This window comes from Callospermophilus lateralis, unplaced genomic scaffold (assembly GCF_048772815.1).
Source record: "Callospermophilus lateralis isolate mCalLat2 unplaced genomic scaffold, mCalLat2.hap1 Scaffold_43, whole genome shotgun sequence".
NCBI classification, from domain to species: Eukaryota; Metazoa; Chordata; class Mammalia; order Rodentia; family Sciuridae; genus Callospermophilus; species Callospermophilus lateralis.
Genome location: NW_027514380.1, coordinates 9222225 through 9248787, shown reverse-complemented (window position 1 = coordinate 9248787; position 26563 = coordinate 9222225). Strand labels below are relative to the sequence as shown.

At 32.8% G+C, this 26563-nt stretch overlaps 1 protein-coding gene across 1 annotated transcript in view; it reads right to left on the bottom strand.

Annotated features, from left to right (window-relative positions):
* Positions 1-26563, bottom strand: part of LOC143389129 (neuron navigator 3-like) — a 133303-nt gene that overhangs the window by 86388 nt on the left and 20352 nt on the right. Inside the window, 2 exon segments of the mRNA XM_076842401.2 lie at positions 13018-13201; positions 15901-15973. Of these exon segments, the coding sequence (XP_076698516.2) occupies positions 13018-13201; positions 15901-15973 (257 nt within the window).

The window sequence follows — 26563 nt, the reverse complement described above, 5'->3', positions numbered from 1 at the left end:
GGGAGACTGTAGCCTCAAAACATTTCTCATGGTAAGCTTTGGTCAAGTCTGCCTCCCAGCCTTGAGAACCAGCAGGGAGATAATACTGGTTTTAAAACTCTACCTTATGAGGCTAAGAGGTCAATCAGAAAGTGGGAGACAGTGAGCAGAAGGAAGGAAGAAAATACAAAGAAGCTAGTGTTGAAAGTGAGCTTTGCAATGAAGACAGGACCTTAACCAATGGTTAAAGTCTCAAAATCAAAATGACTTCAGTTGCTGAAATGTGCAGGCACCAAGATCCAATTCTACTGTACTTACTTGTCCCTGATTACAACTTGGATTTCCTTGTATATCCAGTTACAGGAAAGAATAGTATAGTTTTTAAGACAGTTATATTTTCCATTGTAAGAAATTAATAGATCAATATGCAATAATCTATTAATAAAATTATTTCATTTGATATAAAATTACAAGTACAATAAGTCTACTGCTAGTACTTTATTTAAGAAGAGAGTGCCTTTAAAACACTAAAAATCAAGTGTTTATAATTAGAACCAAATTAACGTTAGGGAAAAAACACCCATGAAATGTATACACAGGAAATCAGAATGTCCTGTGGTAACATTTTAAATAAATGGTGAATTACAAACCAGTGTATGTGAATCACAGCTCCATGATCACACACATTTCACATTAAAAACAAGATTGGCAGCTTTAAGACTAAGTTATAAAAACCTGGCTATTTGTTTTTATTTAGACACTAAATCCCTAATATATAATCACTTAAATTCTCTAAATCAAGAGCCAGTTTAATACTTTAAAATATATTTCAATTCAGTAATTACTTTGGAAAGATAGCACATAATTATGATGCTTCATATTATAACCAGAAAATAGTTCAGTTCATTGATTTTGATCTTAAGGAAAATATGTTTCCTTTTTTTTTTGAGATTTAGACTTATGTGTAACTCTCTTTTACCTTATTTGGTGCCACTAATGCACTAATGTATTGATAAAGGAAAAACAAAAGTTTGAGTTTATAACATGAAGCAAAACAGGACAGAAGAAAAGGGCCATTGAGGAACAAGAGTGTTCAGCAGATTTTGGAGAACCAAAATAAACGGCTTAATGAAGAGTAAAGAAAGCCTTACGCTATGCACACATTGTGGGAGGGTTCAGTATGGAAGAGTAAGTAGGGAAGCCAGACTAGGAAATTCCAGAAAAGGGGGAAATTAAATTAATGCCTATCAATCCATGTCTGTGATCATTCTATGGCCAGGGGTTTTAATGGGCAACAACAAAACAAAACTAACCATCTGAACAAATAAGAAAGAGTTTTAACTATAATAAATGAATAATTCCAGGAATAAGTAAAACAAAAAATACAGAAAAGATGCTGCTGAAATGCAGGGATTCCTTAGTTTGCTTGGAATGATGCCCATGGAGCATTATAAAATGAGCCATGCCCCATATTTAAAATATCTGTCGTTTTATGCTTAAATTCAAACAAATATAAATATTCTCTAGACTTTTAGAAAGGCCTTGAAAAGGAAAGAGTCAGATTTGTCTTGATTCTGCAGAACATGTTTATAAAACGTGTTTATTATATAAACACTCCACTGGTTTTCAACGTTTAGAATCAACCTATATCAAGAATGTACAAGAATCTCTTGCATGTACAAAATAGAATGTTAATATTATAAATATTGAAAATGAAAAATGGCTTGGAAATTGTTAGTGCATGCATGGAAACTGAACAAAAGTGTTAATCTCATGTTTTACTAAATAGAATGACAAAAGTTACTCCATAGTTCATTGAAAAGCAATAAAGATATTATTTTGCTTTACAAATTTACAAAGCTAACAAATTAAAAAAACTAAAAGAATAGAATATTACTACCTCAGAAGCATTCCTAGAAAGGCTTGTTTATGTGCAAATAAACATACCTTAATTGATAAAAATTACATATATCTATAATTCAAAAATCGTATATATCTTTCTATAATTCCTCTCTCTAGTTCTCTATTGAACAGATGCCAATCTAGTTACCAAAGGGACTATTCTACTGAATGTAGCTGACATAACTTTCCTATGTACATATATGAATATTCAACAGTGAATCTCAACATCTTGTACATCCACAAGACTGGGATTCTAATTAGAATAAGATACATTTCATGTTTGTATAAATATGTCAAAATAGATTCTACTGTCATGTATAACTAAAAAGAACAAATGAAATTTTTTTTACATCTCCAGTGCAAAATCCCTGGGTCAGGTCTTAGCACTCATCCTTCTGATTTGCAGTATTTGATACTATTGAGGTCCAGCAGATAATGGTTACCAATACAAGGTCTGTTGAGAGATTTCCTGGATTCAGTTGAGAGATTAGTCTCTGTCAAACTCTGTACACTTTAATTGATCTTTTCATTTTTCAGTTTCCTTCTCTGAAAAGTAAGATCAGTGCCTGTGTTATACACAGGATTGCCATGAGGATTATAAAAGATTGAATGTGGGTGAAAACTATTTAGAACAGCAATTGCAACATGATGGGGCTACATATTAACTATTCCCATCCATCTTTCCCTCCTCCTTGGAATGGTTCCTTCACTTGCTTTCCATGACACAAAGTTTTCCTGGTTTTCTTCCCAATTTACTATCTGAACTGTTAAAATTTCCTCTTCCAGGTCTTGCTGTTTCCTTAATCTCTAATCATTGGTGGTCTCCTCACCCAACACATTAGTTATCTTCATCTGTATTCAGATTATGCTGAGTTTATTGTCTAGTCTCATAGATTTTTATAAATTTTATAGGTAATATCTCCAGAATTTTTATCTATAAACTTAAACTTCAGTCTGGCAGTTCCAATGGTCTCCTTAATATTTCCAGCCAGATATAACTCACAGACTTTTCTAAGTTGACACATCAATAAGCGGATATTTTACATTCCACTACCAAAACTGCTCTTCCTACATTCTTTTCAGTCAATAAATGAAAGTCCCATTTTCTAACAGCCAATACTAACAATGTTAGCATCTCCTTCCTGTTGACTCTTTCCATTAGAAATCTGTCAGTTTATTTCACTGAGACTGCCATTAAAATACATTTGGAACTTCTCTCCATTTCTACTATGGTAGTCCAAGCTTTTCTCCATGATACTATGCTATCTCCTTTCCCAATGCATTCCATTCTCACTACAGTAGCGAGAGGGATGCTTTCCTTTTTCTGTTTGTATCCTCCTCATGGAGCACTAGCTTTCCAGCTTGCCAGGATTAAGCCTGTCTTTACAGTGATGACAGAACCATACTAACGTCTTACTTGTCTTTTTTTGAATTATATCCTACTCTTTGGCTTCCTTTCCTCTGAACCATTCCAACTGGATGTTTTCTCTTTTTGATGTAAACCAAACAGGCTCCTAACTTGGGGTTGGAGGGCTAGTTCATCTGTCAGCCTGAAACCCTTGCTGTTATTAAACACCTAGTACTCTTGTTATCTGGGATTGGTATCATCATCTCAGTGAGGTCCTCCTCAGTATCCTATTTAAATTTGCAAAAATGTATCTCTTAGGCCTGATGACCCCTTTTCTGATTTCTTTTTCTCCAACATCAGTGTCAAAATTATTACTACATACTTCATTTTCCACTGTTTGTCACCCATGACTAGAATGGGAGCTTCAAGAGAACAAAAATTTTTAAAATCTATTTCATCCTCTACCATATTTCCAGTGCCCATCAGATTATTTGCAGCATCCTAAGGGTTTAAAGAATATTTTTAAATAAACAAATGAAGAGTGATAGATGGAGAATTGTGAATCAAAATATAATGACCAAAACAGATAAATAAGAACTATTCTAGAAGTATTATATTCACTTATGTGAGAGTAACTACTAAAGATAATACTTAAAACACAATAAAATATATGAAAAAGTAATACCTAAAATAATTAAAGGGGTTACCTGTGTATAGTTAGATGACTTGGAAAGGAGTAAGCATTATTAATAGATTATTATTTTTAATTATGAGGATATTATTGTGAATTATTTTAATATATTAAATAAATTTAGAAGTGGAATGCACATGTGTGATTACAGAATGTGACAAAAGAGGCAACAGTGATGAGATAAGCAATGTTTCTAATGTGGGTCAATGTATTTTGTTATATATGTGACATGTTCTTTAAGTGGGAGAAGGAAAGTTAAAAACAGCTAGTTTGTTTATTAGATGCTAAGTGGTATGCTAAGTAGGCATTTTACCCATAAATCTGTTCATGCAGTCTCTTCAACACCCTCATGGGGCAGTTATCACCATTCTAGTGTAAAGGTAAAATTTCTAAGCTGATTCTAAGCCGCAGAGCCAGAGTTAAAGTGTAAAGGACAGGCTTGGGTTGTAAAGTAAGAGACCATTGATATGCAAGGCTTGGGTTGTAAAGTAAGAGACCATTGATATGTAAGAGACCATTGATATGTTAAATACCTTGGCTACCCCAAAGCCTTTGATCTCAGTTTAAATATTCCCCCCAAGTTAAGAGTAACCAATCACCCCCGTCCAATCTGTTCCCACCAGTAAATGTGCTAACCTTGACTCAGAGTTGTTTTTCAATTTTCCCGCATCTCTTGTTGATTTGTTCTGATGTATGCAAAGCCCCCCACCCCTGCCCTCCCCAAGAAGTGTACTTAAGCTCTGCTCAACCCCTGCTTGGGGCTCTTGGCTGCTCACCCTTCTTGAGTGGGCCAGGAGCCCCAGCGCGTTGGAATGGATCCCCAATAAACCCCCTTCTGCAATTGCATGAGTCAGTCTCTTGGTGGTCTCTTCCTCCGACGTTCCGCCAGACCCTTACACTAGTATTTCAGGTAAGGAGACCAGAATTTGAGAAGATTAACTCCACCTGTCCAGTGCCACTCCACTGGGAATAGACAGGTAGGATTTAAATACAGTTTGCCAGACTCTTTATGACAAAAACTATACAAATGTGTCTTTTTCTACAAAAACTAATTATTCAGGGTTCTCAAGCTGTCTAGATAATGAAATAAAAGCATAGAACTGAACCAAAGTATGTATGTGTTTGTTGTATGCTCAGGATCATGGTCACATTTTTAAAAAAAAATTTATTTGTTTTAATTAGTTATATATGACAGTAGAATGCATTTATGCACTTTGATATATCATATGTAGATGGGATAAAATTTCTCATTTTTCTGAGTGTACATGTTGCAGAATCATATGGTCATGTAGTTATATATATACATTAATGATATCTGTTACATTCTACTATTTTTCCTATCCCCCATCCCTTTCCCTCCCCTCCCATCACACACATTTTTGATTAAACACCCCACTCTTGATTTTCAAATTCCATCAAAGAAGAAACTCTTTCTTTTCAATTCTATCTATGACTGAAAAAAAAATCCTGCTTTTGTTGTGTTAAGATTCATAAATGTCCCTTTTCCTTTTTCTGTTTTGTTTAAAGTTTAATTGATTCACTGACTTTTAAAAGAACACACTATAGGCCACAACACAGAACTGAGTCAAGCAACTAATTGAAACCAGGTTCATGAAGGCTTAAATTACCAGAGCCTTCCTGTCATCTTAAATTAAACTTCCTTATATACTTTTCAAGATTTATAACCCCAGGCTGAAAAGCTGTAACCGTCCCAGTTTTAGAGTGAATCTCCCAGAAGGAAATGATGTTTCCTGGAAAAGAACCCCTGGAAGGCAAATGTCCTCAATGGGAAGAAGGCTCCAAGAGCAATGTGTGTGGCAGGGGTCACGAGAACCTTAGGAAGGGGCTGGGAAGGGAACGGTCACTCAGAGAACATGTAACCAGGGATTTTGCAATTAAAGTTATGAGTCCTACAGGAGGAAGTTCATCTCACACAGAAAGTGAACACACTTTTTATTTGCTCTTAAAAAATGAAAAGTAGAAAGACAGACGACCTTCTGTAGACATCATAATTTGTTTTAGATGTTGATGGGCCTTTATTTCATTCATTTATTTATATGCGGTGCTAAGAATCAAACCCAATGCCTCACAAATGCTAGGCAAGTGCTCCACCACTGAGCCACAACCCTAGCCTGCTGGGAGCCATCAGCCAAGTAGGTATGACAAATTCCTTGCCAGCTTACTCCCATGCTGTCTAGTGGAAGGACTTCTGAAAGGTGACCTTGCTCAAGGACCAGGGCAGGATCCGTGTTTAGGGTGTTCCCCCTTTAGAATAGGGCAGTTTAGCATAATAGGAGATTAGGGTGTTCCCCCTTTAGAATAGGGCAGTTTAGCATAATAGGAGATTAGGGTGTTCCCCCTTTAGAATAGGGTGTATCCTGCTGCTGAGTTCCTCTTGAGTGCTTAGGGTCAGACAGTATATTTTGGGAGACAGAAGCCCATGTGGGTGGATTTGGGCAGAGTAGTGGATTAGGGCAGAGTAGTGGATTTGAGAGAGTGGATTTGGGCAGAGAACGTGGATTCCCCCAGAGCGTGTTTGTAGACGGCCGGTGTGAGTTCGGGAATAAAGAATTGCTGTTTGAATATACAAGCTGTGTGGAGACTCGTGATTTGTGCCCAGCCAGAGACTGCGGCACTAGCCCCTATAATTTCTGAAACTCCTAAAATAACTATTTTTCATTTAGAAAGACTCACTGTGATCCCTGCTTTTGTCACTTCTGTCATCTAAGTGATTTCTTACTTCCATTTTCACATTCTACTGTTTCCTTTATGTTTTAATTCTATAAAGCATAAACTAAAACATTTCTTCATGTGATTTAATACTACCCCTTGTAAACTGATAAAAGTGGCCAACTCTTTGATAACAGGATGAAAAGTAATTTAATAATCTCAACCAAAATTAAGCTAAAGGGCCTGCATTTTAAGAAAAATCACACACACACACACACACACACACACACACTCTTTTTTTTTTAGGTTTTGGCAAATAAATGCTGTTTGGCAAATAAATGTTTTCTATGTGCTAGCATCATAATATTTTATATTTAACTAATTAGTACCTAAGAAAAATAAATTTTCATCTTATAACTATTTTCACTATGGTGTGTATTCCTAGATATTCTTATCAGAATCATACATTCATTTACCAGGTACTGTCTGCTGGTTTCATGTGCCAGGTATTGTATATAGTTTTACTGAAATTTAACTTTTTTCCTTTCCTCTTTTGTCAAAATGGAATAGATGAAAAAGTATTATCAGTAGAAATGCCCAAGACATATTTCTTGATGGAAATAATTCTTCTGAGTTTGAAAATTATAGGATTCTTTTTACAATGTATTATAGAACAACAAAGAGGATTTCTTCCATCTCCTAATTAATGATAATAGAAAATAACCATGATTCCAACACTTATAGAAAATTTTTTTGGACTTCATTAAAGCATTTCTCATATTTACCTTCCTGAAGAGTGAAATTTTAACCTACCCTTTTTCAAAAAAATAAAAAGAAAAGCTAGAACTATAGAATGAGCTGGATTTTTAATATTAAATAAATAAAAATAAGATGGTTAATATTTTGTATTATACTAAGGTGTTTAAATTTCATCCATTTGAAGTTTGTTCAAAGAACACCAAATTTAAATTAAATCTAATTATTAAATAGACTGAAATTTTTGAGAACTTACTTATTTAATAAATCTTGACCACTCCAAATATAACCAAATATGTTCCTCAGAAGAATTTAGCAAATTTAGAATCTGAGACCCAGTTTTATTTAAATATACATTCTGTATTTAATTAGATATTTTAATGCAAGTAGATAATTAAGTCAAATGATAAAGCTGATCAGTGTTCAAGATATCCACTTTTCCTCATTTATCATTAATTCAAACCACATAATTCAAATCATGTGGCTTTAAAAAGTATTTTTCCTTTTGTAACTTTAAATTATATTGCCAAGATAAAGGCAATTCTTCATAATAATATTATTTACTAACAAACTGAACATCTTCAGAGATGATACTTTTATGTCAAATTAGTTATAGTATCAGTATGTTTTTACTAGTCTGTAATAAAAATTGACTTAGATCTGTAATTTTTAAAGATGTATCAGTTTTCTTAATCAGTGCATCTAAACAAAGCATGACAAAAAAAGAAATTATAAACATTAAGTGGCTTTAAGTTGGCAGTGACATTATGCTGCCAAGCACTTCACTCACATTGCTTATTTATTTTTCACCATACCCAAAATGCTAACCATCTTGGTACCCTACACCAAACAGAAGTCACATTCAATATTGGAGGCAGCCACACCTCAGAGTGACTACCACACATAACAATCAGAAACAAAGGGAACCTAATGTTTACATTAAATAGACAAATGACCTAAGAATGATATGATATGGGATAAATTAGGATAGCAGCAAAGAGTTCAGTGCGTGTTGGCAATCTCAGATGGTCCCACTGTAAACTATGTTGAAACTAACAGGTGGTCAATATCATGAGTACTCTCAAATCAAAAACATCCAGTGATCTTTACTAATTTTATAAATACATATAGGTTTAATTTTTAATGTCTTCAAATTTTACTTATAATTATTTTTATGGTTATTTTTTATATTTTTTTTCAATTGACACAAAATATTTGTGCATATTTGTGGGGGTATAGTGTGACTTTCATTAAATGTATATAATGTGTAATGATCAGATTGGAGTAATTGGCATTAGTCATTTCTTTGTGCTGGAAACATTAAAAATCCTTTCTATTAGCTATTTGGAAATAGTTAATTAATTGCTGTTAACTATAGTTAACCTATATAAAATGTTACATAGGTGTTATAAAACGTTAGAAGTTACACCTCTTATCAAGCTCCACTCCTGTTCTGATTAACCAACCTCTCTTCATCTCCATCTCCCCCCACAACTTTCTCTGTCCCTAGTAACAACTATTCTATTCTCTGTTTTTAGCTTTCACAAATAAGTGAGACTATATGGTATTTGTCTTTCTGTGACTGTATAACTATAAATCTCATAAAGCTTTCCTGCTTTACATTGGAAGCAGCAATAACACAGATTCATAGATCTTACAATAATTCATTTGAGATTTAATTATCAAGAACCTATTAAGTGTCAGAGTCTGTGCTAACCTTGGGACTATAGCAGTAGCCAAAAAAGAAAACTCCTGGTGTCCTTACAGGGCTTCCATTCTAGAAGGGGGGCAGTGGGGTAGTGAACAAGGAATATAAATATTAAGTAAATCTTAAGTAGAGAGTAATTAGAACTACAGAAAAAGAGAAAGTATAGCAACATCCAACGTGGAGTGGGGATGAGCAGACTGTAGCATTAAAAGTAAGCTTAAAGTAAGTGTGGTTGAGAAGTTAACATGTGAGCAATTAACTTAAAGGAGGTAAGAGGGTTAGCCATGGGCATACTGGGGAATTGTGCTCTAGGCAGAGGAACTGGGTAGAGCAGGCTTCCTAAGATGGGAATAGGACTGCACCCTGAGAAACTATTTTCAGGATTTGTACCAGGGAATAACATGTGCCAGGCAAGTTCAAAGTGTTTAATGTGTACATGTAACCTCTAAACAACCTTATGACATCAGTGTCATTGTAAATTCTTTTCTAACAAGTGAGAAACTTAAGCACAAAGAAGTTGAACGATTATATAATTTGGAATTGGTAGAATTAGGATCCAGTTCTCAGAGTCTGATTCCACAGGAGCACTGGATAGTTAGAGCTTTAGATGTGATTTGAACAGGCCACACATATGCAATCATGATCACAGGTCTGCAGATACACCCACACGCCCACAGTGCTGTGTACACACTCAGTGAAAGGGAGCTGACAGGCGAGAGGAAGACAGTCTGCTGTCCACATTCTATTCCTCCTATTTCATGTTGGATATTGTTTTCTTTTGTAAATTTCACTTCTTAACCTTCAGATTGAAATGTTTATATGAAAGATGTTTAAATTGTTTGAAAACAACTGGAGTTATTTTCAAAATAGCAAAACTAAATTAAAAATTCTTATTGTGTAACATAAATATTATGGAGATATATACAATTTATTTTAAATAAAGAGAACAAAACCAAAGTGCTCTCACTGAAATGAAACAAAGTGCCCTAAGAAATTTTTATTAGTCTACAGAAAAAATGAGAACATTTTCCAAAAAAATACAACAAGCTTTCATCTAAACTATTTACTTCAGAGAAATCAATACAAAGGCATCATAAATCATGATTTATGACTCATGCCTCCAGAAAATGAAGATAAATGTGTCACTGAGATATTTTTCTGCATTAATTCTCTTGGTTTTAACACAAAAATACTACATTTCTTTCCCATGCATGTTAGCACTATGAACTTTTGAAAAATTCCTTAATTATATTGTTACAGATAATTCTACATAAATTATAATTCTTGGACTAATTCAGTATACACCAAATATATATGAATGAGACTATATATTAATACCTGAAATATAACATTCTTCAAAATGTATAATAAATTGTATAAAAACTGACTTTGAATTCCTTTATATCAGGGTCATGAGTACTGCATTCAGTAAAGTGAGCACCACACAAACCTTTTAAATATCAGTTAAAAAGCAGCTTAATCCTATTTATTCGAAGAAAAATTATCCAAATGTTTAGTTCCACCTTAAAGTATATTGATGAAAAGAATACTTTTCATAAAATCTTGCATTAAAAACAAAATATCTTTCCCTAAAATAGTGTAAAATCTCTAACTATAATATTTTAAAATATCTTACAATTTCATAATAGCCAGAGAGATAGGAAAGGAAACCTTTCCTCCGAATGGTCATAATTACCAGGAAATTTTGAACAAGAAAATTCAGACAAAAAATTCTTCATGACAGATAAAGAAACAGTGAGGTAAAGTACCTCCCAATGATATTCCATAGCACTTCCAGCATCAATATGATTTGTAGAAAATTACTTAAGTTATTTCTTCAGTTACTTTTCTTGCCTCTTATCCATTTGAATTGCTTAAACCAAATTCTACGAAATATTATTTCGAGAACTTTTCAAAATTTAGGTATCTTTATACCAAAAACACACATACACCTAGTAAATATGAAATGGTGTTTCCTGTTTTATCTTCCTGATTATTGAGGTTCAAGGAACTTACATTAACAAGTTTTTAAAATTTGACTCTGGTACAATTTTTCTTGACATCACAGAAAGTCAAGACAAGACTGGAAGGCTATCTGAATTCCTGAACAATGATAACCATCTCCCAACACTCCAGGGACTTTATAGTACATACTATGTTTTTGCTAAGAATATGATCATTTTTCATAGATTTAAAACTTACCAATTAATAAAAATTTCCCAAAGAGAATAAAACTTACATATGAATATAGAGAAAGAAATAGTACTTGATATAAAGTAGCAAACAAATTCTAATGAAAGCTGAGTGACAGGTTAAAAGGGAAGGTGATTTCTCAATGGTTGAAGAATTGCAATAAGTGTAAGGTGGTCTGTACATTTTAGTTTTTGGGTCGAAATTTATTACCAACAACAAATTCAGGGTAAATGGAGTATTACTAGGTTTTATGCTTGGATTCTAAGATGAAAAAACTTAAATGTTTACACGTTTCCACTATATTTTTTTTCTTTTTTTTAATTGTTGGTTGTTCAAAACATTACATAGTTCTTGATATATCATATTTCACACTTTGAGTCAAGTGGGTTATGAACTCCCATTTTTACCCCGTATACAGATTGCAGAATCACATCAGTTATACTTCCATTGATTTATAAATTGTCATACTAGTGTCTGTTGTATTCTGCTGCCTTTCCTATCCTTTACTATCCCCCCTCCTGAAAAGCATCTTTACATCCTCCGTCCTTAATATTCATTCATATTTATTCAATAGTGTTAATTTTAACAATGTCCTAGCCATTGCTCATAAACAAATGCTCTGATTTGCATAAAGTTGGTTAACTTACATTTCATTTTATGGTCATTTTTTTTTTGATGTGTCCATTAGGTTAGGCTACAGTTCCATTTTTTCCATCAGACAATAAAGTCTGTTGGGATATTCCATCAGACAATAAAGGGTGTTGCTTTGAAGATATTTTGGGGATGTGATTAAAGTTCCTAATCAGTTGACCTTAAGTAAAGAAGATTATCTTACATAACTGGAATGCTCTGGAGTCAATTTGGTGAAAGGTTCTAGAAGTTGAACTGAAGCTTCCTTGAGAGAAGAAATTTTGCCTTGTGTTGAGCAGTTTCAGTGCATGACAAGAAAAATGTAACTAGCCCTTCCAGTTGGGTTGTCTGTCAGATTTCAAACTTATTTATCCAGTCCTGACAACCATGAACCCTAATTCTAAAAAATAAATCTATTTAACTCTTATTGTTTTTTTTTCCTGATTGAATACCGATTGATAAAATTCCAAAATTCCAAATTGAGGGGAAAAAAGTAAGGTTAGTAAGTTGCAAAGATTTCTGAGCACCCCACCCTAGGCTGTGTTTACATGTGCCAAGAGACTCAAATCAGACAGACATACATGTTTGTTTATATAAATACCCATTGTCTGTCTGTCTGTCTCTCTCTCTCTGTCAAACACACCACACACACACACACACACACACACACACACACACACAATCTTAAATTAAAAACAGTAGATTTCCACATGGTCAAATTCATATGTTGAACAGATCTGACATTTATGACAGATTTAATCAGTCAGAAGCATCAACAAAAGATAACTACGCAACGGGAGACCAGGACTCAGAGCACATTCTAAATAATAAAGTGATTTATAGAAGGAAGTAGTCATGCGACATTACTTACACCAAAGACATTTCACACAGTTTGATACAGAGCAACAATTATTATAAGAAAACAAACAAAAATGTTTCTCCTAAAGGATAATAGATATTGCTTTTCCAACCAAAAAAAAAGAAAAGAGTGGTTTTAACTTTTATAATATTAGTCAAATATTTCCATCACTCTAAAAACCTACATCAGTAAATTTTTGAAGTTGACAAAAAATAACTTAGAAAACTCAAGTTTATCTAGACAAGCTAATTTTCCCTGCATTCTCTGCTACCCTTCCTTACCTGGACTGCATATCTTGTTGGGTTTTGGCCTGATTGGCTTCCAACTGAGGCGAAGTGTGAGTGACTCTCTGCTGAAGTTCCACCAAGGACTGGTAGTACTGTTGTTGATGGTGTTGTTGCTGTTTGTAGCGAGACAAACTAAAAAACAGTCCTAGAATGGCTTTTAGGTTTCCATTTCTTATTTCTGTAACAAATGGAAAATACAAAAAACAGTATCATATATTGAATATATTCTTTTTTAACAAATGAAATTCTATATGCAATCCTCTTAAACCAAATCTATGAAGACAGAACTATGACTTCATTGTCTTGGTCACAGTGTCAAAGGAATCTGGATTTCTGGAAACATGCTGACCTTCCCAAGTAGCTAGGAATTTCAGGAAGAGAATGAAGGGATGAAGGAAGAGAGAACAAAACTCACCTAACAGAAATGCTGTTTTATCTGACCCTGAATTACAATTTTCCTAGAGTTAACTTCTTGGAAATGGATGTGCTTGCTCTCTTGTGCTAATCATTTGATTTAGTGCTCTGATTTCTTCACAAATAAATACACACAGCTGTTCCCAACACTGCAATGACTATGAACTAAAGAAAACAAACTACTTAAATTTTGTTTATCTTACATTTATAAATACTTATGGTGTGGGTATGCCTCAGTTGGATTTAGAGTAGCCAACATTCTTTCTAAATCACCCACTGATCAATTTATTTTACATATGTACATATGTCTATATCTTCCAAATTTACATATATATTTAACAAAAGACTATACTGTATCAATTTTTAAAGTTCCAATCTTTCTATTTTTAATTCATGTTATATATTATTAAATAATAAACATCAGCTTATGTCACACTAAATAACAAAAGTGAATAAATATAAGTAGAAATCTAGTTCTAACATGAAGGGCAGATATTGAGTAATAACATTTTGAATAATGATTAAATTTACAAAGTCAGCTACAACATGAGCCTACTTTTTTTCTTCTGCATTTATAATGTAACAATTAGAAAGAGAATTAAGAAAAACTTCAAATAAAACTATATAACCTCTTATCATATTTTAAATAAAACTTGCTATTGTCAATAAAACACATCTACCTCCGTGGTCAAGGTTTTATATCCCCTTATAGAGTTTAGGAGCATTAACAGGCTATTTGGGTTTCTTGATCTTTGGATTGTTTATTGGTTCACCCAAATGATGCAGTGGGAAGAGTCCTGTAAAATGTGCCACTGAACTGTTCTTTTACTCTCCAGTGCCCCCTCTGTTTCCATAATATAGAAAAGTTGTCTTCATCAATCTGAAGATATAGTGAGAAACTATTAATTTTACCCTATAAACCTCAATGATCTTGCTTGCAGAGTTTTTAAGAAAATTCATTGCTATTATGCATTTTTAATTCAGAACATCATTTTGGAGCATCATATAATTTTAAAAGACAAGTGGTAGTAACCTTATATTGATAAAGGTTATCATGTGAGAAGGCAGAGACATAAAATGAATATTGGCAGCATTTATAGCCTGCCTTTACCCACTTAGAAAGCAAAATATTTTCCTGGGAAATTTTATTCAATTATTATTCTAAGTAACAGAGTCACCAGTTAGGTTTACACCGAAGCTTACTGGCCATAAATCTATAGTTTAATTATGTAGTATAGCATATAAATATGAAAGAAACTTTTAGAAAAATTAAATACAGAAGGGAAACTGAACGAAGTAACTAACTAGTAAATGTCCATTATTTCAGAAACACACAACTTCTCTTATTCTAATGAAAACAAAATTATAAATACTTAAAATGGTCTAATATTTCTAAAAATGCTGGCAAAAGCTTTTCAAAGCAAATTAATGGTAGTGAAAGCTGAACTATTAAAGTGTTTAGTAGTATGTAAATCATAACTTTAAATACATAAATTATATTCTAACTAAAAGTTACTATTCTTGATGCAGGTTCCAAAAGGACTTGCTATTTCATAATCTCAACAACTGATTTTTAAAATAACAGCATTTGAATATTTTGCAAAGGTCTACTAAAACTTACCAAATTTTGTATTTTACTAAGTAAAAATTTTTTTATACAAAAAGCTTATAACACTTTAATACACCTGAGACATAAGATTTAAAGTGACAAATGACTAGATGGAATAAATATTGATGAAGAATAAAATGATAGATGATGGAGGGAAGGAGATAGAAACATCATTTATTTTCAATTATGGCAGTGTTTCTAATGTATGCTAACTTTTTACAAAATTTTGCCCCTTCTATATGTGGAAGAAAAAGAGGCTCTAAAACAAAGAAATAATCACAAGAGTAATTCAATCTCTTTCAACTTTGATATATTTCAATTTTTGTGATGATTTTTCAAATCTCTAATGATTTTTAAATGTTTACATATAATAGTGGTTAAAACTATTCCTATAATCACTTAAGACTCATGGTGACTTATTTAAACTTGAAAATATTTGGCTATGACTACTAACTTGATTATACTATAGAAATGTTACTGATAAAATCATATTTGAGTTTTATTTACACTATTTTACCTGCATTTATGTCCATTTGTTACCCAACATGGATCTAGCCATCTATTCATCTACTTAGTAATCTAAACATACTCAACATTAGTTATTACACATAGGCTGTGTTGATTCACCCCCATCTCATGAACTCAGTCACAATAACAAAAGTTATTCTGGAAAACATTTAAGTGATTAAAATATATATTAATTACCATTATGTTCATATTTCTGTTATTTTGGAAATATATAAGTTTCCTTTAGCATGTGAAGGAGTTATATATTCCAAGATTATATTTCTTACATTACAAAAACTCTTAGATAACAATAATGCCACTTGTGACTACATGGTACTTTTCCTTACCTTCAGCAGAAAGACCTTGAACATTTACTCCTCTGGCTGCTAGAAAACTAAGGCAGACATCAACATTTTCAATCTGCAACATGAAAAGCAGTGAAAAAGGCAATTTAGAAGGTTGTTTTTGAATAAAAACATGAGTTAGAATGAAACCAGAAAGAAAGATAAAGAATGGATACTTTACATTCATTTCATTCTAGAGATCTCTTTACCAGAGTTTAACTAGAATTATTTTGGCTAATTACAGAGTGAATATAAAGGCTTCATTGTCCAGTTTGACAACTACAAACAATTCATAAGGGCTTGGTCAAGAATGGCATTTTGGTAGAGTAGCAACCCACCTACTTAACATAAAGCCATATTTTGTGCTTTAATGAGTGTCAATGAAAAATCTCCAAATGGGATGAGATTGCCATATGTGTCTCAGAATGTTAGGACAGTAGTAACAGAGGTTCAGCCAGTAATACTGTTAAGAATTCCAAAAGAATATTGAAAAATAGACAAGTGGAAAAAGAGTTGTTAAGATGAAAGAAATGAGGCACATTTTCATTCTAAACGACAGAAAATCTTTATTTCAGAACTTGTATTTATATTTCTACAAAATTGAATAATCCTATAGTAAATAAAGGTATTAACTTTTCCACCTTAAAAGGGTGATATCCATACTTGTTTAAAAAATAATTATTGGTACATTAAAATTATTCAAGGTCATGGGATTCATTATGCCATATTTGTATATTCACATAATATATTCTGTTATATTCTCATTCTTCAGTACCATCCCTTTCCCTCTGATAACCATTTAGTGTGAGGGGAAAGGAAAGGAAGAAAAAATGACTGACTTATTTTATAAGTAAGAGGCTGATCTTAATATTGGCCATGGAGTTACAAAACTAAAAGACTTTCATAAAAGTACAGAAAGCTAGAAAATTCCATCTCTTTGTGAGCCTTTAAAAAAAACTATTCTATAAATCTTGGAATTCTAAAGTAAATAAGAAATTTAAAGTTAATAAATTGGGAAGATATTAACTTCTGTCTTATTAAGCTCTTATCAAAGGCCAAGCATGAAGACATTTAATGTTCTGCCAGTGTCCACTTTAACTTAGAGTCATAGTAAGGTCAAAACATTTCTTTAAAAACTCAAAAGGAAAGATAAATTTATATATTTATACGAAATCCATCCTTATGAAATGAACAAACCATATTCCTTTTTAAGTGTAATTTTGTATAAAATTAACGTAATAGTCAATGAGATATCCTGTGATTGAAAATGGACACAGCCAAGGTATACACATTTCCTTTGAGGTAAAAAAGATTTTTATATTAATTCACTTCATTTTACTGATATCTTTCTACTGCAAAAAATAATAGAGTTGAATGTGCTGGTAATAATACAGCCTAATTAATTTTATCTGCCTATCAGTATCTGAATATCCAGCAAGGCTATAATGTTGAAATACACATCAAATCCTCTTTTTTGTTCTCAGTTCACTTTGCTACTAGAAAATAATTAAATAGGAAATAAAAGGAGGAGCAAAGAGAAGAGGAAATGGATGAAACTGCATGTCCTATATCCATCCAGAGCAGTCTTTTAATTCTTTTCTTCAAGTCCATTTAAATTTTTAAATAACAAGTGTTGATTGTGACTTAATATTGAAAAAAATGGATAAATATTTTTAAATGTTTGAAATAGCAGTCCTGATGTTATTAATTTCATAGCAATTATAAGTCTTTTATAGAAAATAGGAAAAATTCTGACTTAAATATGCCATTTACTGAAAAATATTAACAGGATGTTATCTCCTAAATTTGAATTACTTTTATGGTAGATGAGCAGGTTAGTTGGGTGGAACATTCACAAAATACTAATAAATAGAGTCTTTAAGTTTGTAAGATACATTTTTCAGTCTACTTTTCAGTCAGCATATGAAATAGACTGATATCTAGATTGGGTTTTAAAAACACGTGGCACTACATCAACATGAACCACAATTAGAAAAGAACCCTGGGGCTGGGGCTGGGGCTCAGTGATAGAGTGCTTGCCTGGCATGTGTGGGGCACTGGGTCCCATCCTCAGCACCACGCAAAAATAAAATAAAAGTATTGTGTTCATCTACAACTAAAAATATGTATATATATTTTAAAAAAATTTATAGCACACTTTTTTATATCTCTGTATATAAAGTATGTTCACACCAATTCATGTCTTCATACATGTACTTTGGATAATGATGTCCACCACATTCCACCATCATTTCTAACTCCCTGCCCCCTCTCTTCCCCTCCCACCCCTCTCCCTTATCTAGAGTTCATCTATTCCTCCCATGCTCCCTCTCCCTACCCCATTATGAATCAGTCACCTTATATCAGAGAAAACATATAAAACCCAAATAGAGAAAAGTAAAAAGCAGTCCTAATTCTTTTCAAGTCTATTTCTCAGGAGCATTCACCTTTTTTCCTCTATGTCATTCATTATGAGCACCAGCAACCTAAAATAGTTCTATCAGGTCTCCATTATGACTATGGTAGCTAAGTAATAGCAAGAGAATAAATATTTTAATATTTTTTTCTAATATATCAACTAAAGGCTAATTTATTTAAAACTCATTTACTTATTCAATAATATTGTCCCAGGCCAAAATGAATTTTCTGATAATACAGTAGTATAATAAACATAACTTTAAAATCTTTTCCCTGATTAATTTCAGTCCTATAAATTCAATCACACTTGATAGTATTATGCTACATTTTTACACAATCAAAATATATTACAGTATAAAGAAATGGCTTTGAGAAATCTTATTAAATTCCATTTATGTAGTCAGTTTCCTCACCATAAGCATACTTGAAAATAATTTGAGTGGAATTTTTAGCTATATGATATCATGCTTCAGTTACTTATTATTTTTACTTTAATAAATTCTAGAGATGATCTTTTTATTCCTGCTGTTTTTAAATACATCATCCTTAAATATATTCCAGTTAAGTAGACCTACTATAAATATTGTTTTGATTACTTTTTTCCATATGAACTCACAAATGTTCTTTGAACTAAAAACCTCTTAACTTTTTGGGAAACTTACAAAGTGATATTTTCTACTACATTATATTAGCTTCTGCTAAATCTATTTAAGTGTTGATTAAGAACTGCTAGATGGACTTCAGGTCCATTAATGGATGGTAAGTCACAATTTGAAAAACATTTCCCTAAAGAAAACCAGAGCATTGCCATGGCTATGTTGCCTCTTTTTATGTGGGGAGATTATATTCAGTAGCTAATAACTAGCAAATCATGCTCAGAGCAAAGTCTCTCCAAAATTTAATTAAATTAGATACTTAATGAACAATATTTAAAATACGGGCTATATAATTATGGTTAACTTTTACATGTCCCCATATCTAGTACCTGAACAAGACATTTACTACTTCGTTCAGCCCCCTTTAATTTGTCTAGATACACAAATAAAGGAAAGAATTGAGTTCTAATGTAATTGAGTCCTTAATAAGCAACCAATTATTTGTCCAAATTTAAACTATTTCAAAATAACTAGGTTATTTGACAAAGTTATTCTTTTCTTGATCTCCTCCTCACTCCCCCTATTTAGTTTGTGAGCATGTAGAGTTGTATGCCAAGCTCTCATAGGTATGCTTACTTATTTGTTCAGGTAGTTTTGATTTTATGAAGATGTAAGCTTGAGACCTTCAGTCTCTGGAAAATGGGAACCATGTTTTATTGATCCAGATTCTATAATATAACATGAATTTGATATGTATTCAAAAACAATTTCTGATCTTTGGCTGTTGTAAGTCAGGGAAGAAAATATGTTTATTCTGGAAAAGAAAAGATGATAATGACAGTAGAAAGCCAAAACTCACTGATAACAGGCAAACAGCTGAGAAATGGAAATGTCAAAGGATTAATCAAATTTGGGTGAGCTAACAAAACATGTAGACATACCAATATTCCACAAATACTGAAACTATGTATGAAAGGAACTTGCTCCTAATATATTTTGAGCTTAAAAAAGTAATTTCAAAGAATTCACATAACAGCAGAGCCTATGGAAGTCTCACAAGACCCTTTCAATATATAATTTTTTTTCAATAAAAAAATAATGAGATGGCATGCAGATAATAAATGTCATTACTTAGAAGATTCAGTGAAATTGTACATGGAAAGCATACAGCATGATACACTGCATATAGAACAAAATGACTCAAGAAAAAAGAAATGAATTATGATTATGTAAGTCATTAATACTAATAGTTAGTGGCTATGTATGAAAGCCCACCTCTTTTGCTTTAGGCCTTATGTCAACCTGCCTAAGAACTGTGCATGTTGCATTAACCCTGCTAACCCATTTTTTTAATCCAGAGATTCTTAATCTTTGTTGTACATAAGAATAAATAGCATGACTTTAAAATCCACAGATGCCCAATTTATATTCCTATCAGTTAAAACAAAATGCCAATATATAGGAGCCAGTTTCACTTCCTGGGTGATTTCAACTCCCAACAAATCTTGGAAACTACAGCATCAATCTATGCTCTTCAAAATAACTGTATATATTTTCAGTGTACTCCCATGTTGATGCAGGAATCCCACTGCTAAGACCTAGCAATACATTGTCTTTGGTTATTTTGTCATGGTATAAAATAAGTTATGCATTTTATACTTTATTCTCATGATATTAAATATAGATAAGCAAACATATATGTGTGTATATATTTATATATAAAAGGATATACATACGTATATACATACAAAGAGAGATATTTATGTAATTTTTAAAAGTGTACAGCAGTAGTACAAAGAAATTTATTCTGAGTTCTGTAGGCACCACATTCTTCATTTGGCTCAGTTAATAGTCATACTGTAGCTTATGAACAGTCACTTCAAAACTCTTGCTTGTCTACTGTTAAGTTAAGCACAATTTTTTGAGTCCTGTCTTCTATTTGTGACTTTCCTTTTTTTTTCTTTTTCTTTTTTGGAATGGAACACCTACTTTCCCTCTCTGTTTCATGTTAAATTTAATTATAATTAGGTAACTATGAAAACACTGATATAATGAAAACAGAATAAAACATCACTAGTTCTAGATTCAGTCAGTATTTTCAGGAGTATCAAAATATATTGCCCTTTAAGGCTTTTGGAGTTTATTCAAATAGTTATTGTTATTGTGAAACCTTAAACAAAAGTAGAGCTTTATTAAAGTAAATGTGAAAATGGACTACTGTCTAGATTTTTTTTTTTTTGGTTGAAGAAATTAAACAGAGTCAACAGAAGTTGGTACATACTTTTAGATCTGAATAGTTACTATTTGTATAATTAATGTCAGCATGTTGGAGTCCCTTCACTTAATTTTATGTTCTAATCAAACCACTTATTTATTTACTGAACATTTATTACACTTACATTATGCTCAAAGTAGAGCCACTATCCTTAAATATTCTAGAGAGCATTGACTTATTTCCAATAGTTTCGATTACTCCCATGAAAAATGGGAGCCCATTTTTCAAATCAGAAATTTTGCTTATTGTCTGATATCATAATTGTACATTACCATGATTTTTATGAACATAATAAATAAAAGCATTTTTAATTGCTTGATCACAAATGGATTTCAAGTTGAGATAAAGAAGGTCTCACATTTTCTTTCTTCATTTATGAAAACTTAAGACAGTATCAATATATTTATACCTTCGTTTTTTTAAACCTGAGGGTTAACATGTATACTTGACATAAACACAGAATATATTTTATAAGTATTTGTATTTATTCATTTCAGTGTTAAGTAAGCTATTCCTAAATAAGAACAATTCTATTAACATCAACCTTAGATTTTGTGATTAAGTCTAAACTATGGCAGAACACTTAATATTGAATGACTAATTCATTCAACAAATATTGATTGTTGATTATAGGCAGAGTTCTGCTGGCTGGTGAAGGGATATAAAAATGAATTACAAGGTCTCAGTCATTGTGAGTTTATAAAGCAGCTGAAGATACAAAAGAGATTTATAACTCACCATAGCACCAAGCATCATATGATAAATTTCAATGAAGAATTATAAACAACATTGTATGGCATTTAAGAGAATGAAGTTATCTATTTTCATTATAGATCTGGAGAAAGCTTCACAGACATGTCATTTAGACTTGACAGATAAGTCAGATTTGGATAATGTTAGACATCCATGAGAGGGAGGAGCAAGGTCCCCGCCAACCAGAGAAACCATAAGAAAAAATAATTGCAGAGATGCTGGAGAATAAATCATGGCAACCCTCGCTTTTTGCAGTTTGCTTACAGAGGTGACTTTGACTTGGAATTTTAAAGGCTGTGCTGCTCCTTAGACTCAAAAAGTGCTTCCATACAAAAGGTTAAGTAATCATAAACCAAGCTGCAATATCACACCTTGAAGACTCATTTCTCTACAGGAGAAATGCATGCTAATTAGGATTTCTTTGAAGTCCTGGAGAGAGCTGTCCTGAATCATACAGACGCTGTCTAGAAGATCAAAAACCTATTGTAACCTCAGCTGTCTCTGGAAGGTGAATTCCTTTGTGACTTGTGCTATTTTTTAATTATGTTTACTTCTTATTTTTCATGATAAATTTGTAATAAATCCAATTTAATGTGATGAATGTTGTGATCAGAGAAACACAGATTCTTAGAGAAGAATGAGGGAGAGCCTACTCCTGGTCAGAGGCCAAGAAGGCTAGCAAAGAAGAGTAACTTAGACTCATATAAAATCGCTGTAAATATCTCTTCCTCTAACCTGGACTTATCTACACCAATTCAAATGAAAAAAGTGTTGATCTAATAACTGAATCATCCTGCAGGAGGACACACAGAGCCCATGATCTTAACACGCAGGTTTTGCTGATAAAAGGAAAGCCCAACTTATACATTTAGGAAGGGCTCACCAAAAAGAGGTGCTATGAGGTGAACCCAGGAAGGAGCTAAATGTGAACAAGCCTCGACAACTTACCCAGTATTTTTCCCCCCAGGACTATAGTTGGATAGTTGGGATGTGGGTTGTTCCTGAAGAGTTTATTTGTAAGAACCATTAGATTCCTAGCAATGCTTTTGTTGGCAGAGAGTACTGAACCTTTAAGAAGTGGAACATAGTGAGTGGTCTTCAGATCAATTGGAGACATGCCCTCAGAGGAACTGTGGGACCCAAGTTGCACTCAAACTTCTGTCTAGCGATCATTTGCTCCCACATAAGCTCCCACCATGATGGCATTCTCCATTAGGCCATCACCTAAGGTCAAATCATTGGGGCCAATGGATCTTTAATTTTCAGCCTCCAATATTATGAGCTAAATGAATCTTTTCTTTATAATGAGATTAGCCTCAGATATTTAAGTAGAGTAATGCAAGATGGACTAACACAGTCTGCCATCTCATGAATTATACCTTGCTGCATCAAAGCCACATAAATGCTTACTCTGTAGAGTGACATTTGTATATCAAGGCTTTACAAACTATTGCATCAGGGAAATTTTTACAATGGGCACATCCTAGTGTACATGTGATACCTTCAAAGGGAGTTAAATAAAAATTAACTGAATATGAAAAGTACCCAAAATGAGAATGAGTTATGTTCTATCAGGTTTGACTATCACAGCCAGATGTATCTGTAAGTCACTGACTGGTTCCCTCCTGCTGAGACTACTGAGGTTAGTTAGCTAAAGCACAACTTGGCTTAGCCCAGGAAAGGTCTGAAAATAGAAGGAAAAAGAAAATAATAAATAAGGGGTACACAAAGAAGCTACAGCATAGTGAATTCGAGGTCTTTGTGCATAGGAATTTTCAAAGATGTACCAAAGATATACATTAGTCATGCCTCGTTTACATTATAATGTCATAAGGGTCTACATTTATACTTGAAACTGAATTAAATTATACATGTTTGAGAACTTGAAGATCTTTTTATTGACTTCATTGTTCTGTAGAATTCCCTTAAATAATTTGTGCTTCTTACTTATGTTCTGATAACCCTATTATAAAAACACAGCCCCTGAAATGTGAGTGAATTGCTTTTAAGTAATGGTTTCAGTATTAACTCTAGATTTCCCTGGTGTGAAAGGTTTAGCCTTAAAACATGGTTCTTAATGAATTCAAGGAATCATAGTAAAAATAAACTTGGAAAGTTACACACATCAAGACACATGCCAATAAATTTTCAATGTTTTTGCAAAAAAAAATGCTTAAGAGAATGACTTATGCTCATATTTATTTCAGGAAAAAGAGTTGAAGGAATTATGAAGACTTCAAATGTTTTCTGTTACATAGTGTCTCTTAAGGAGGAAATTCTAAGTAATCAAAGATATTGGTTGTCCCTGAAAGCCCAATGAGCAGAGAATGTCTCCACAACATGTCTTCTGACATCTGCTGAACAGAACTTTAAGGGTCTCCTGCCCCTGGAGTGGGGGGTGTGGAACTCAGTAACACTCAACCACTGGACTACATCTCCAGCCCTATTTTGTATTTTTATTTAGAGACAGGGTCTCACTAAGTTGCTTAGTGTCTCCCTTTTGCTGAGGCTGATTGTGAACTCAAGTTCTTCCTGCCTCAGCCTCCCAAGCTACTGGGATTACAGGTGCGTGCCAGCATACCTGGCCAGCTTCCACAACTTCAAATACTGTATAGATGATTCATTTTAACAATCCTTGGATAAATAAATTAAAAGTTAACTTTATCATCCAAATTTCTAATCCACTTATCTTTAGTGGAACTAAAGACTTCTTTAAGTCTTTGGCCAGTTGCCATTCCCAGCCCCTACACTTTAGATACAAACCTGTTGAATTTAATATGAGCAGTTGCAAATAACTTTAACAAACATTTTGAAGTGATTGTTTCCTTCAGTGTATGTCACAGGCAAAAATATTTCATTAACTAAGAAAAATGATAATTTGAAAAGGTCATGTGCAGAGTTTAACATGATAGAAATAAAGCAATGGGATACTTTATTCTTGAATTATTTAAGATGAGAGAAGAAGGAACATGAAGGTTTCAGGACCTTCTAAAATTGAGCGTGGCTCTATCCTTCTTCATCCTGTCCCCATTCAAGTCCTAAAATAAATAGTTGCTTCATCCAAGAAACTCCTGCCAGATTAATATGGAAGCATTAGAAAAGCTATTGTTTAATCAAAATGATTTTTTTTAAAGGTCACATGTCAACACCAATGAAATGATACTTTCCCCTTGGGCTTTCATTTATTGATAAATTCAAACAAAAAGAGAATAATGCTGATGCTTTTTTATAATTTTTTGTTACCATTTGCTGGAAACACTATTAAGACCCTGCTAGGAAGAATTATAGAAAGGATAATTAATTTAATAAATGTTTTCTCTTTCATTCCATCTCAGAACAGAATATCAAGCCAAAACAAACACTGTCAAATTATTTCACAGATTCTGCAAGCTGGCCACAATAGATTGCACATCAGCCACAGATGATCCTCTAACTTTCTCTCCTTATTCCCCTAAACTCTTCAGGCATTACAAAACTTGGAACAAGTTCATATTGTTGACCAGCAGACATTATTCAAGGAATTCAAGAGACCTTATTATCTTCCTTATTAAACTTTAGATAAGTAAAATGTCACACAAAATTTTACATTGGACAAAATGCTTTTTGGAGACAACAGATAAACTTCTCTTTTGTATACATTAAAGTGTTTTTAAAACATTATTTAATGATTCAAAAAAGAAAATTTGACAGCTGTTAAGATTATTCAGTTCCTTTCCAAATACCTAAGACCAGAAACACAATTCATTTTAATGGTTGTACAGCATCTGTAGAAATCTCAGAAGAGCTATATTTGCCTGTTATTTAAAATAATTATCACAATAATATGAATTGGAAAAATTAGAAAACAGGTCTCCTTTCATCGTTGGCAGAAAAGTTTCATTTTTGTGTGTGGAATTCCTTCTTTACATTAGATAGTATTTGTTTTAAAGGAACATTTAAACCCAACATGTATTGGTTGACAAAAATGATTATCTTCCACCTAATATTCTCATAGATATTAAGTAGGGAGACAAGATTTCTAAGGGCTCAAAATAAATTTTATAATTACGAAGTCCAAATGTAGTATATGATAAAATATAGAATATTAAACAACTTATAGGAAAATTATTTAGGATTTTAGGAAGTTTCTAACAGCCCCCTCTAAGAGTTCTGTTTTCTCCATAATCTATCCCTTCCAAACTTCAACAGCGTAAAATCTAATTGGCTGCTATGGATACCCACTGCAGAGGGTAACAGCAACTCAAATTTATGCATCTATTGCTTACGTAGCAGGGGATTCAGCAGGTCATATTTCATTTATTATTTCACTGTCTCTGGTTCATTTTTTTTTCCACAATACAACATGAAACTCCACTTGCAACGTTGAAGCATTTCTTAAATAATGTGCTCTTAAGGGAGACATACAGGCTGGTTTTATTAGTTCACTATTCCAGATCACTTAGCATTTGACCAGAATGTAAATGTCATTAACTTATCACATTTAGTATTTACTTCTCTCATCATGACAGATGCCATATGATGATAAAAACACCTGACAAAAAGTCGCAATGCTGCTGAACAGGTTTGGTTAAGAGTTTCCTGTAGACAGATACATTACAATCATCTGCATAAACAGAAGAAGAAA